Here is a 14,512-nt window from a genome sequence, read left to right on the forward strand (position 1 = left end):
AGTATGCGGCGTCGACCTCACAGGTGACGGGAAGCTAGAGTACGGGTTCACATCAGCTGATGAGCTAGAGGAAGTCGACATCGGTCCTGGGGATAAGCCTCGACCTACTTTTATCAGCAAGAAGTTAGATCCGCAGCTCAGGGGACAGATGATAGCCCTGTTGAAGGAATGCCCGGATTGCTTTGCATGGGATTACACAGAGATGCCTGGGTTGGACAGGAGCATCATTGAGCATCGCCTCCCCCTGAAGAAAGGATTTCGGCCGTTCCAACAACGAGCACGTCAGATGAGGGCCGAGATTCTGGAAGAAGTCAAGAAGGAGATTGAGAAAATGTTGGCCGCCGGATTCATCAGGCCATGCAGATATGCCGAATGGATCTCCAGTATCGTGCCGGTGGAGAAGAAGGACGGCCGATGGCGCGTGGCCATCGATTTCCGAGATCTTAACAGAGCTACCCCAAAAGACGAATACCCGATGCCCGTGGCGGAAACATTGATAAACGCCGCTGCTGGCCACAAGGTGTTGAGCTTCATGGATGGCAACGCCGGTTATAATCAGATTTTCATGGCTCCGGAAGACATACACAAGACCGCATTCAGGGTACCAGGGCGGTAGGCTTGTTCGAGTACGTGGTCATGACCTTTGGGTTGAAGAATGCCGGTGCAACGTACCAACGAGCCATGAATTATATATTTCATGATCTGATCGGCAAGTTGGTGGAGATCTATATCGACGACGTGGTGGTCAAATCAGTCTCCATGGAGGGGCACTTGGACGATCTACGGCGCGTCCTAGACCGGACTCGAAATTTGGGCTGAGAATGAATCCGAAGAAGTGTGCCTTTGGCGTGACGGCTGGTCAATTCCTAGGTTTTCCGGTTCATGAACGGGGGATTGAGATCGGCCTCGAAAAGTCGGGAGGCGGTGCGTACCATGCGGCCGCCGACCACGAAAAAGGAGCTTCAACGCCTCATCGGCAAGATCAATTTCATCCGGCGGTTCATCTCTAATCTGTCGAGACGAATCGAGCCGTTCATGGCGCCGGTGAAGACTAAATCCGACGACGAGTTTCATTGGGGGCGAACGAAGCAACGAGCGTTTGATGAGATTAAGCGATATCCGGCGACGCCGCTCGTGCTAGTTCCGCCTCGACAAGACAGAGCCATTCTACATCTACCCGTCGATAGCCGACACGTCCATTGCTTCGATGAGTGGTGCAACTTTACGATGGCGTTGAGAGAGTCGTTTTCTACCTCAGCGAGAAGGATGTCGGACGCGGAAACAAGATACCCCGAGGTCGAGAAACTTTGCCTCTCGCTTATTCTTCACCTGCACCAAGCTTCATCACATCCTTCGACGGCAGAGATCATCGTCATCCGTAAATCAGACGTCGTCAAACACATGTTGTCGGCCCCTGTTTTGAAAGGCCGACTCGGTAAATGGATGCTTGCCCTGTCAGAATTTGATCTCCGGTACCAGCCTGCGAAGGCGGTCAAGGGCCAAGCGTTGGCCGATCTCATCGCTGAACGGATCAGCACCAATATAGCAGCACTATCCATACGTGCATGGGCTATGTTCTTCGATGGATCGGTTTGTGACGATGGTTGCGGCATCGGCATTCTGCTCGTGTCGCCTCGGGGGGCAGAATACTCCTTTTCCATCAGATTATCTACCCCTTGCACCAACAACGTAGCAGAATATGAGGCGATACGTAAGGGAATGGAATTGCTATTGGAAGCTGGAGCGGAAGCTGTAGAGCTCTTTGGAGACTCAAAGTTGGTGATTAACCAGCTCACGGAGGAATATAATTGCGAAAGTGAGTCGCTGTTCCCATATTGGGTGGAATGCCGTGAGTTGATGACACAGTTCGGTACATCAACTTTAATTGGATCCCAAGGTCCCGGAATACCGATGCCAACAATCTCGCACAAATGGCGTCAGGCTACATAGATATAGCCGACGGATCGGAAGTTCGGATACAATTCCCGGAACAGAATGATTGGAGAGCCGAGATCTTCGATTATTTGAAAGATTCGGCTCGGGGGCACCTAAACGGGTAAGATACAGAGCCATGAAGTATGTCCTTATAGGAGACGATATGTTCTACGAGACATTGGAAGGGTTGCTACTCAAGTGCCTAGGACCGATCGAGTCGAATCGGCTCTTACATGAGGTGCATGAAGGCGCCTGTGGAACACATCAGTCGGCTCATAAGATGAAGTGGTTGATCAAGCGATCAGGGTTTTATTGGCCCACTATGCTTGAAGATTGCTTCAATTATTACAGGGGGTGCCAAGCATGTCAGATGTTTGGAAAAATTCAGATGGTGCCAAGCATCGGCGATGAACCCCATCATCAAGCCTTGGCCGTTTCGGGGTGGGGCATGGATATGATCGGCAAAATCCATCCGGCATCAAGTAAAAAACATGAATGGATTCTGGTTATCACAGATTACTTCACCAAGTGGGTGGAAGCCGTCCCTATGAAAAAGGTGAAATCGGAGGACGTGATCCGGTTTGTGAAAGAACACGTCATTCATAGGTTTGGAATTCCCGAACTATCACGACCGATGGAGGTTCGGTCTTTACTTCTAAAGAATTCAGGAAGTTCCGTGATGATGTAGGGATTAAACCGATCCGATCATCCCCATACTATGCTCAAGCTAACGGACAGGCCGAGGCGTCCAATCGAGCCCGATCAAGCTGATCAAGAGGAAAATTGACGAGAACCCTCGGGATTGGCATGAGAAGTTATCAGAAGCATTATGGGCCTACCGCATGTCGTGCCATGGAGCTATAAAGACCTCGCCGTACCAGCTTGTCTATGGACAGGAGGCCGTATTGCCTTGGGAAGTTACGGGCTGGATCAAGACGTGTCACGTTTCGGAATGAGCCGACAGTCGAAGAATATGCAGCTTTGATGAGCGACACTATTGAGGACGCAATGGAACTCGAGGCTTTGGTCGTTGGAGAAGATTAAGGAGAACAAAGCCGGGTGGCTCGTGCTTACAACAAAAAGGTTAGGCCAAAGGAGTTCCAAGTTGGGGATCTTGTGTGGGAAGTCTGTGTTGCCATTGGGAACCAGGGATAAGGCATATGGCAAGTGGTCTCCTAATTGGCACGGTCCGTACAAAGTTGTCCAGGCCTTGAAGGGTAATGCATACATGCCTGGAGGAATTGAGCGGCGAAAAGTTCCCCGTGGCTGTTAATGGTCAACACCTCAAGAAATATTTCCCAAGCATGTGGGATGATGGACAGTAAGATGTGGGGGTCGATTTCAGAATCGGCCAGTAAAAAAAAAAAAAAGGGAAGAGATATATATATATATATATATAGAAAATCACAGCCGATGTACAGGCATCGACTTGAGAAAACATATGGAGATTAACAATATGCAAGTACAGCCGATGCACGGGCATCGACTTCAGAGAATAGAGCCGATACGCTGATATCGACTTTAGCGAAATAAGTTTATACAACAACTTGGCCTCAGACAGCAAGATGAGCCGATATTCTGCCGTCGGCTCCCTGTACGACAACTCCATTCGACAATCGGCAAGGGAGCGAAATTAATTAAGGGATTTTCTTCATTGATAAGGGGATTTCTTACAAAGAAAGAGCCGATTGCTCGGGAAGGAGGAACAAAAGAAGGGTCTATTGACCAATCTACTACTGCTAGGCCTATACTAGTAGATCTTAATCTATGGGCCATCGCTTCCTTCGTCGTCGTCCTCGGAACTCTCATCGGTATTGCTGCCGATGGGTTCCTCGTCGCTGCTCCCATAGCCCTCTACGGGAGCCTCATCTTCGTCTTCATCGTCGCTGCTGTCGTCGTCCCACCACATGCGGAGACGCTTCGCTGGCGGGTAACCCTCGAGGGAGTCGTCGTCGTCGTCGTCTTCCTCTCCCTCTTCTTCAGAGGTGGGGCAGCCGTCCCAGGGGAACTGGTCATCCTCGCTCTCCGACTCCAGTTCCCCGACGGCGAGGAACTGAAGATCTTCGTCCCCACTGGTCAGGGACTGGTCGTCTTCGGACCAGACAGAGGAGGCGTGGTCTTCCAGGTCCCATGCTTACGGGGCGCGGATGTCCGGCGGCGTCTCGCGGGAGGAGGAGGACCCGTAGGAAAGCTCGGAGGAGGAGTCGTGGAAGACCGACGAGGAAGAGGAAGAAGGGGAAGACATGGCTGTGGGAGTTTGGGGGGTTTTTTGGTGCCGATGGCCAGGACAGAGCAGGATGGTGAAATGGCGAACTGCTCAGGGCGGTTAAGTAAAAGGGGGGCTACGGTGAAAAAATTCAATACCGCAGCAGTTTTTGAGGAGGCAGTACCCAAAGACAACGGTCAAATCGCGCGGAACAGTCGAGAGGACAGGGCATCATGACGAAAAATGCTGCAATGGTTCTGCTCTGCCATGACATGACCCGACGGAAGAAAAACGTAATGATTTTGGAAATATCATTTCCAAAACCAGGGGGGCATGTGTTATCACCAGAATTTGACCAAGGTGGAGGTGGGCCACGATCGAGATAAGCTTGAAGGTTATATATGAAGAGAATACGAAGATCGGCCTTTCATGCCAAGTTGGGCTTAATTGCCCGTGTATCTGTAACATATTAGATCGCATCTTAGTTTAGAGATAGAATCTTACTCGTGCACGGTTTAGTGCACGCCCACATTAGAAAGTCCCCTGGACTATAAATATGTACCTAGGGTTTATGGAATAAACAACAACTCACGTTCAACCCCAAACAAACCAATCTCGGCGCATCGCCAACTCCTTCGTCTCGAGGGTTTCTATCGGGTAAGCGACATGCTGCCTAGATCGCATCTTGCGATCTAGGCAAGCACAAGCCCCACATTGTTCATGCGTTGCTCGTACCGAAGCGCTTTTGATGGCGAGCAACGTAGTTATCATTAGATGTGTTAGGGTTAGCATTGTTCTTCGTTTAAGCATGCTTACGTAGTGCAACCCTTGCATATCTAGCCGCCCTCACACCTATCTCGGTGTGGGGGCGGCACCCCGCTTGATCATTATTTAGTAGATCTGATCCGTTACGATTGCTCCTTGTTCTACAAGGATTAGTTTAATATCTCGCAATAGTTAGGCCTTACAAAGGGGGAGGATCCAAGTGGCACGTAGGGTGGCGTTCGCAAGTCCTAAACAGGATGTTCCGAGGATCAACTTCATGTTGGTTTTTAGGCCTTGTTTAGGATCGGCTTACGAGCACCGTGCGTGGCCGCGAGGCCCAACCTCGGAGTAGGATGATCCGATTATGCGGTGAAAACCCTAAATCGTCGTAGATCTCATTAGCTTTATCTTGATCAAGCAGGACCACCAAGTATTCGTGCACCCCGTACGAATCATGGGTGGATCGGCTCTTTGAGCCGATTCACGAGATAACCCGAGAGCCGATCGAGGCTCGTATTTAACATTTACATGTATGCCCCGCAGAAACTAAGCGAGGCATCCCCATCACCTTCCCGACCAGGTATAGGTCGGTGGCACGCCCTTGCACTTCGCATCGCCGCGTGTGACCAGAAGAGCATTGCGGGCCGTCGCTCGGAGGGGTCTCAGCCAGCCGCAGCTCTAGGCTCTTCCCGGCTCTACGGTGTTGACAAGGCCGCTGCCCGCCGGTGGGTTTTGGCAGTCAACAGCAACACCAGTAATTCCGGCGCCAATGTGGAACCTGCACAACACAATCAAACTACTTTGCCCAAACTTAACAGTGAGGTTGTCAATCTCACCGGCTTGCTGAAAATAAAGGATTAAACGTATGGTGTGGAGAATGATGTTTGCTTGCAAAGAACAACAAAGAACAGTGATTGCAGTAGGTTGTAATTCAGATGTAAAGAATGGACCGGGGTCCACAGTTCACTAGTGGTGTCTCTCCAATAAGATAAATAGCATGTTGGGTGAACAAATTACAGTTGGGCAATTGATAAATAGAGATGCATATACATATCATGATGACTACTATGAGATTTACTTAGGGCATTACGGCAAAGAACATAGACCGCCATCTAGCATGCATCTATGCCTAAAAAGTCCACCTTCAGGTTAGCATCCGCACCCCTTCCAGTATTAAGTTGCAAACAACAGACAATTGCATTAAGTACTGTGCGTAATGTAAACAATACAAATATCCTTAGACAAAGCATTGATGTTTTATCCCTAGTGGCAACGAGCACATCCACAACCTTAGGGGTTGCTCGTCACTCCCAGCATTTAATGGAGACATGAACCCACTATCGAGCATAAATACTCCCTCTTGGAGTCACAAGTATCAACTTGGCCGAGCCTCTACTAGCAACGGAGAGCATGCAAGAACATAAATAACACATATATGATAGATCAATAATCAACTTGACATAGTATTCCATATTCATCGGATCCCAACAAACACAACATGTAGCATTACAAATAGATGATCCTGATCATGATAGGCAGCTCACAAGATCTAAACATGATAGCACAAGAGGAGAAGACAACCATCTAGCTACTGCTATGGACCCATAGTCCAAGGATGAACTACTCACGCATCAGTCCGGAGGCGGGCATGGTGATGTAGAGCCCTCCGGTGATGATTCCCCTCTCAGGCAGGGTGCCGGAGGAGATCTTCTGAACCCCCCCGAGATGGGGCTGACGGCGGCGGCGTCTCTGTAACTTTTCTCGTATCGTGGCTCTCGGTACTAGGGTTTTCGCGACGGAGAGAATAAATAGGCGAAGGGGCAGAGTCGGGGGACGCCCGAGGGGCCCACCCCATAAGGCGGCGCGGCCAGGGGTGGGACGCGCCCCCCTATGGTGTGGCCGCCTCGCGTACCCTCTTCGTCTCCTCTTCGGTGTTCTGGAAGGCTCCGTGGAAAATAGGACCGTGGGATTTTGTTTCGTCCAATTCCGAGAATATTTCCTGTGTAGGATTTCTGAAACCAAAAACAGCGTAAAACGAGAACCGGCACTCGCGGCATCTTGTTAATAGGTTAGTCTCGTAAAATGCATAAAAACATTATAAAGTATGACTAAAACATGTTGGTATTGTCATAAAACTAGCATGGAACATAAGAAATTATAGATACGTTGGAGACATATCAATTCGCTTTGGTTATTATCTCTTTAATTGTGCTTAGTGTAACCATAGTTGTTTATGCTTTTAATCATGGTTGCTAGTGTTGTCTTTCTATGTAGGTTGTATCACATAGTATCTTATTCACCCACTCTAGTCGACATCATTGATCCTCATCAGGTACCACTGAAGTTTGGTTGTATATGGCATGTGACAATATGATCTCGATCCTAGATCTAGACTTGGGATCCCTACATTCCTTGTCCCCTCTTTGCATTACGGGTTTGGTTGTATATGGCGTGTGACAATATGATCTCGATCCCATATCTAGACCTGGGATCCCTACATTCCTCGTCCCCTCTTTGCATTACAGATGTTCTTACGTGGGAAAAAATATGTGTTGCATTCTTAGGAAAAATGTTGTATAACTAGTTGTGATTTGTTGGTTCTTGCTAGACCTCCGAGTGTTTAAAGAATATATGGGCACACATTGGTTCACATGGATATGCGACCTTGAAGATGTAGATGTAGACAATTCCCTGCCGTCATTGTGCCCCAACTCCTTTTACATTCTGTATCAATCAACACATGTTCTGTTTGAAACGTTTTTTTTCTTACTATAACGGTTTATTGTTTAGTCAATGCTACTAAGGTGTAGCCCTCCACGGTTGTAAACTTAGCAATCTGCATTTGAGAATGCTATGCTAGCGGTGAACCTAAATCTGACGATGAAGGGGGCCAGCACTTAATGAGTACGGAATTTCATAACCGCTTTCCTCACGCTAGTGCTCAAGGTAGTCTTTACATTATCTATATCTCAAATGTTCATTCAAGGGGAAAATCATTTGGTTTTTTAGTCCAAAATTCATACATAATTTGACTGGACATATTGTGTCTACTTGTTTGGCCTAAATTTGCAAATATCGTATGGAAAGCAATTTGGAGATGCAACCTAAATGGATTCTTGCAAGTAAAATTGTGTTCATTTTTCTTTCAAAAGTTCCCTGTCATGGTATAAGTATGAATGAAACATCTTTGCTACAACAATAGGTGTACGACGTTTTTGCAATGGCTAATCTAAAGGTGTGCTACACTTTGGTGTCTCTCATGGATGGTGTGAGATGTAGTGTCAGACAAAAGTCGGATGAAAATTATCGTATGAATGGGAAAAAGAGGGAAGGTGTAAAATGGTTGTCGTTGCACGTGCACTAGAAGGTGAAGTCAATTCTACTACTTTAAAATTTCTAAATTAAAATGAAAATATTCACTTAGACGTCCAAGCTTGTCAATTTTTTGTTGATCTTTTTTTTTCTGCTTTTACGTCCCAGCCAGAATACTAAATTTCTTTGAAAAATAAGAAATGTGTTGCTTTTCAAAATATTCTCACATTTGATATGGCTGGGTGCTTTAGGGCATGTACAATGGTAATATTGTAGCAGTGCCACATAGGATAAATGCTGAGGTGGAGGAGAGAGAATGTTAAAAAAAAAGTTTGTCTTCTTAATTAAGAGATGATCTCCTAACACAATCTCTCTCACCACAAATTTAGGGTATCTAATTACTAAGATAAAACTAAAAAATAACACATTGTACATCATATTTTATTGTTATATCTAAATTACGTGGCGACACTAAGATAAGACAGCCCTATCAACCATTATACATGCCCTTACAAGCTATCCTGGGTCAAATTTACTCATGGGTTTCTTACAGTGACTAGTATATATTTTCGTGTATACTTGATATTTTCTGCTATATATTCCAATCTAAATCATTTTTCGAAGGTGAAATTCTGTATACTGCTTCAGAGTCTCTTATGCGTTGATCTCTGTCTCGGACAGGTCAGTCTCGACGAAAACGCAAGCCTCCAGATCTTCCGGTACGCGCCGAAGCTCCCTTCTCCCATGGCTCTCTTTGACTGACCCGACCGGGAACCGCATTAACCTCACGCGCGCCCTCTCTCTGCTTCTTGCACCATGATCTGCTCCTTGCCCGACTTGAATCGCGCGGAGATGGACGTCGGCGGCAGCAGCGGCGCCGACCTGAGGAGTGAGGAGCAGCATCAAGAAGTGAACATCTACCCGGTGTACCTCCTCAACTCCAAGAAGACGGTGGCCGATGGGGTTCTTTCGCTCACATATTATTTGTTCTGTCTGTTGTCCATTGCTCTGCTTAGTATATTCAGACGAACTTGAAGTTACCATTAGTATTTACATACCAATTTCTGACAAACTAGCACTTTTACTATCAGTTCCTACACTGCCACATATTTTCTCACAAACTTCTACTTGGCAACTAGATGCAAAGGAGATTACATTATATTTGTTTTTGACCCTTGAACAGGGGATATGTACCCTTTTTTTGGAGTTATTAAGATAGAACATTACCAATGTGGAGCCCTGTGATTAGGTCCATAGGCATAGCGGCATAGATGTTGATGGTAAATTTAGCTGCCACCCTGTCTAACCATAAATGATTCTATCCTTTTCTTCTTTTTATTTGTGTGTCTGTATTCAGATTTTTTCCTTGAGTATCAAAATTATGAATGCTGATTATCTGTTATTGTCTAGTCAAAATTTTAGCAGTTCTGGACAAGATAACCTCCAAGTTCCCAATATAAAATATATGCAGTGGTAGTGACTGTTTTAACCTTTCTCACCTTCTCCAATCTCCATTATTAATTAAGTCTCTTCTCACATCAGCACATAGCATGAGTTTTACCTGAATATCCGATACTTTTTAAAGCTTGTGGTATGTATTTTACGGGAAGCACAGTCATTTTAGACCGTCTGAGTTCTAAATGTTAGTCATAATTTTGGTTGATAAATCACCTGAAGAGTTGGCTATATGTTCACTAGCATTGTTGCACACTGCAGAGGTTTGTATGCAGTTTTCATGTACCCCACTTTGGCATTTGCCCGTTGCCACTGGAACTAGAACATGGATTGCAAAATTCGATCAAGCTTGGTTTTTCTCCCCATTGCTTTATAGAACTATTGTTAGTTCAAGTAAAAAGATCTCAGTTAATGGGATGATGGAAAGAAACCAATGACTTAATTTTATCTTTATTTTTACCTCCTCACTACCCCCGAGCTTCAGGTAATGCTGCTACTCCTAATCCAGCTTATATTTGTACTCTTTAAACCCAGCAAGAAAAATGAAAATACACATGTGAAAGAAAATTGAAACTTCTTGGCTTTTGCCCAACGATAAAACTTAGGCACGCCTGAGAAACACAGGAAATCCTGTGGCACTTCTCTACTTTTTTGTTCATGACCTCGGATTATTACAAAGCATATAGGTTTACATAGCACCCATAGTATTCCGATCAATAGTATATGGGCCCAGGCACGCAACATTATGAAAACAACTTATCTTGGACTCTAATTTAACTGAGAATGCAAACATTGCCTTGACTCTGAAAGTACTTACCAAACACAAGCACACCATACTCAACTTGCAGACACTTGTACTACTAGGATATGACGACTTCATGCCTGATGCCTACACGCTAACAGCCATATATGTTAACTACGCAAGACTACTAAATACATTGTAATTATATTTCCTAATTCGCAGAAGACAGTAGCATATATGATGCGAGTCACAGACAGTGTGTTGCTCAAATCAAATGTTCTTCATGCTGATGCACACGCTTCTTCCTTCCCACTGTCAGTTGTGGTTCTTGCAGCTTACAACTTATCGTGTAGTTGTAGTAGGGTGGTATGCGAGACCTCCATGCAACAGCCTCAAATTCTCCACGGGGTAGTGTACCACCACGTTCGAGGAGAATGTCCCGCATACTGATCCTAGGGACTTCCTCACTGGAATCTGACTGATGATACTTGCTAATCAAGAAATATCCGCGGCTCTTCTCCATTCTCCAATAGTATACTGGTTCATCTACACGCACCCGAAGGTTTGGGTGCTTTTCAAACATATGGAGATGTGTCTGTATATATGCTCTCACACAGTGAAGAACAGTGCGCCAAAATCGAGCATTGAAGTTATCTCTCAGTATATCAGCAATAATATGCGCACTTGTGAAACATTGTCTCTGTTCCAAAGCGATCTCCATGGCCATCTTTGCCAATTTTGGCTCCTCGTCAGGGTTTGTGCTTCCAAATACAAGCGACTTGAAAAAATACCAATAAGCTTCTTGAGACAGATAGTCCAGTTGAAGTGCTTCTGTTGTTCCCAGACTCATAATTCTGTTTGATCGACTGGTGATAATGATTTTACTCCCACCACAAGGTGTCATGCCGGTTATGGAAGATTTCAGCCTTCTCCATGTGCCCTGGTTAATGTCCTCGGCTATTTCGACTATAACCAGCAATCTGTTTTGAGAAGAACAATTCTGATGTCTGACTAGACGATTAATATTGTCTTCTTTCAGGTCGATCACTGCTTCATCCCTGAGACAGCCTTCTGGAAAGAAGAGGATCATCGAAAAGCGATGACGCACACTCTCATCCTTACAAACATTCTCAACAAGGGTGGTCTTCCCTACTCTTATTGGACCAACCAAGGGAAGTACAGCAAGATCTGGAGTAGCATTGGAACACAACAAGAAATTCAGGACCCGCTGCCGTTCCATTTGGCGACCAAACATGCAATTGTCCAAGAGCAAATACGCGCCGTAAGGTTGGCGGAGTATCCGACGATAGGACTCCAATAGAAAAAGAAATTCATTCATACCAGCCATGGTGTCTTCAAGGGTGTCAACCACCCGTTGCAGCTCTTCTTGAATGTTGTTGTTTGTACCAAACAACTGTGCTTCTGTGTTGCAGCTACCACTGCCGGTGCTGCGAGAGAAACGAAGCCGTTTGGCTGGAATGAATTTGGACAGGGCAGAAGATGAGTGGCTCAACCCCCCATCCTCCTCCTCCTTCTCGCCAATGGCTCGAAGTCTCAAGGCATCAAGAATGTAGTGGCCTCTGTACATTCCTTGCCTCAACAGCTTGAGCTGACGGAGCATCCCCTGGTTGGTGATGAGCCGCCCCTCTCCCTCCTCGACGACGGTGTCGATTCTCATTACAACTCTCTCTAGCCTCTGCAGAGTCATATCGATGCCAGGCTGCTGCTGGAAGCATTTGCTGACCACAAACGACGCCGACTTGCTAACGAGGTCACCTACGATTGCAGAGAACAAGATATCCATTGATGGTTATCCTACTCGACTCGAGGACTGCTACGTTCAGCGATGGAAGGGGGTAGATAAAGAGCAAGAAGTGATACTGGCTCAGTACCGTTGGGACTCAGAAGTCAATTTCGACTCAGGACTGCATAGTGTGAGCCTAATGCTGAATGGACCAACACGCTCTGATGCGGTCCCAGTTGAGGCGAGTCTTCACTGCCGTGTGGACTTGAGTTGCTGACTTGCTGCTAGTCTGGCTTTCCTCTTGAAGGTCCAGTCTGAGGATGCCCAAACTCAGGAAACTTCAGTGAAATATTGATGTAGTTAGAGCATCTCCAGCCGCGTCCCCCAAAGCGTCCCCCAAAGGGATTTGGGGCGCGCCGGACAAAAAAACCGTTCCAGCCGCGTCCCCCAAAATCCATTTTTGTCCGGCGCGCCCCCATACGGTGTCCGGCGCCCCGAGCCCATCCCCGTCCCACAGGGGACGCACCGGGGACGTCGGACACAACGAAAAGCGAGACGGGGAGTAGCGGGGCCGACTCGTCAGCGGCACAATAAATTTTTAACCTAATCGCCGCCTACCTCGCGACGGAAGTTATTGATGGTGCAGTTCCCGCAGCGATGCAGCGATGCAGCGACGCGTCCCGTCGCGCCTAGCTCTGCGTGCCGGCGTTAATGTGCGCCACCGCTCCCCCGCCTCCCTCCGGCCTATAAAAGGGCCGCCTCTCATCGTCCCTCTCACACACAAACCCTAGCGCCTCTCTCCCAAACCCTAGCCGCCACCATCTCAACAAGACTCGACGCTATGTCCGGTAGAGGCGGAGGCCGACCTCGCGGCCGTGGTCGTGGTCGTGGCCGCGACAGAGCTGAACGCTCGCCGTCGCCTTCCACGCCGCCGGCTTCATCATCGTCGGAGATGGACGTGGAGCCGGACGTGCGGTTCGAGTTCGTCCTCGTCCTCAAGGGCGACCCGCGCGGCATCCAGAGGCTGCCGGACTCCTTCGCCGACTACGTCGCCGGCGACGATCGCCCGCGCACGATGCATCTGCGGGAGGCTGCGTGCGGCTACTACCGGTGGATCGTCGACGTGATCTACGACGCGCGCGGCAAGATGTACCTCAACATCGGCTGGGAGAAGTTCGCGCGGCACCACAACCTCCAAGCCGGCTTCATCCTCCTGTTCTCCTACTTCGGCGACAGGGACATGAGCGTCAAGGTCTTCGACGAGACGCGGTGCCGCCGGGACTACCAGGGCGACAACACCGACGAGGAGGACGACTGAGTGTTCTTTCTTCGCAGCGAACACGTGCACGGAGGTTTCTGGATGTTCGCCTCATCGGTAGAACCAACAAGGGCACCATCCTCCCGCTAGATTTTCCAGTTTAGGTGACTGGGTGTGCCCTCGAGTATTCTTTCTTAGCAGCGAACACAGGAAACCTTCGATGCACGGCCTAGTTAGGTTTAGTTTCTTTGCAAAATTTTATATTTGTGTCCACCATGGTTCAAACTATGTATTAGTTTGTGGAAAACCATGTTCCAAATTGTGTCTTCCTGTAAACCACGTTCCCAATTATGTATTAGTTTGTGGAAATTGAAATAAAAAAAATCAAAAAAAGTATTTTAAATGTTTGGGGGCGGCGTTTGGGGGACGCGGCTGGGGAGCGACGTCCCCCAAAGGCGGCACGAACAAAACACGTCCCCCAAACGCTCAATCCGGCGCGGTTTGGGGGACGCTTTGGGGGACGCGGCTGGAGATGCTCTTAGCATCTCTAGCCGCGTCCCCCAAAGCCGAATTTTATCCAACGCGGCCCGATACGGTGTCCGACCCTCCGAGCCCGTCCCCGCCCCACAGGGGACGCTTCGGGCACGCCAGACACAACGAAAAGGGGACGCTCCGGGCACGCCAGACACAACGAAAAGCGAGGTGAAGCGACGCGGGCCCGACCCGTCAGCGGCTCGGAAATCTAAAACACCGTCGCCTACCTTTGGTCAAGCGACGTTAATGGCGTCCCTGTTTTCCCAGGCGACGCAGGGAAGCGTCTCGTCATGCATGGCCGTCCGCGCCGGCGTTATTGCGTGCAACCACCCGCTGCCGCCGCTGTACATTAAGAGGCCATGCGGTTCATCCCAATCTCTCACCGTTCCCAAACCTTCTCCTCGCCGCCCCCATATCTTCTCCTCGCCGTTCCAAGCAATGTCATCCTCGTCCTCCCGCAAGATCGCCGCGGCGAACGGCTTCGGCCGCGACAACCTAACCGTGAAGGAAGCGTGGGCGCTGTACCACGCGGGATATCCTGTCCTGCCGGACGTGCGTCGG

At 48.1% G+C, this 14,512-nt stretch overlaps 1 protein-coding gene across 1 annotated transcript; it reads right to left on the reverse strand.

The window, feature by feature from the left end:
• Positions 1 to 10,680: 10,680 nt before the first annotated feature.
• Positions 10,681 to 12,219, reverse strand: LOC124683482 (putative disease resistance protein RGA3). The gene has a single exon (XM_047217985.1). The coding sequence runs from the start codon at positions 12,217 to 12,219 to the stop codon at positions 10,681 to 10,683; it is 1,539 nt and encodes a 512-aa protein (XP_047073941.1).
• Between the last annotated feature and the right edge of the window lie 2,293 nt (positions 12,220 to 14,512).

Source organism: Lolium rigidum, chromosome 1 (genome assembly GCF_022539505.1).
Source record: "Lolium rigidum isolate FL_2022 chromosome 1, APGP_CSIRO_Lrig_0.1, whole genome shotgun sequence".
NCBI lineage: Eukaryota > Viridiplantae > Streptophyta > Magnoliopsida > Poales > Poaceae > Lolium > Lolium rigidum.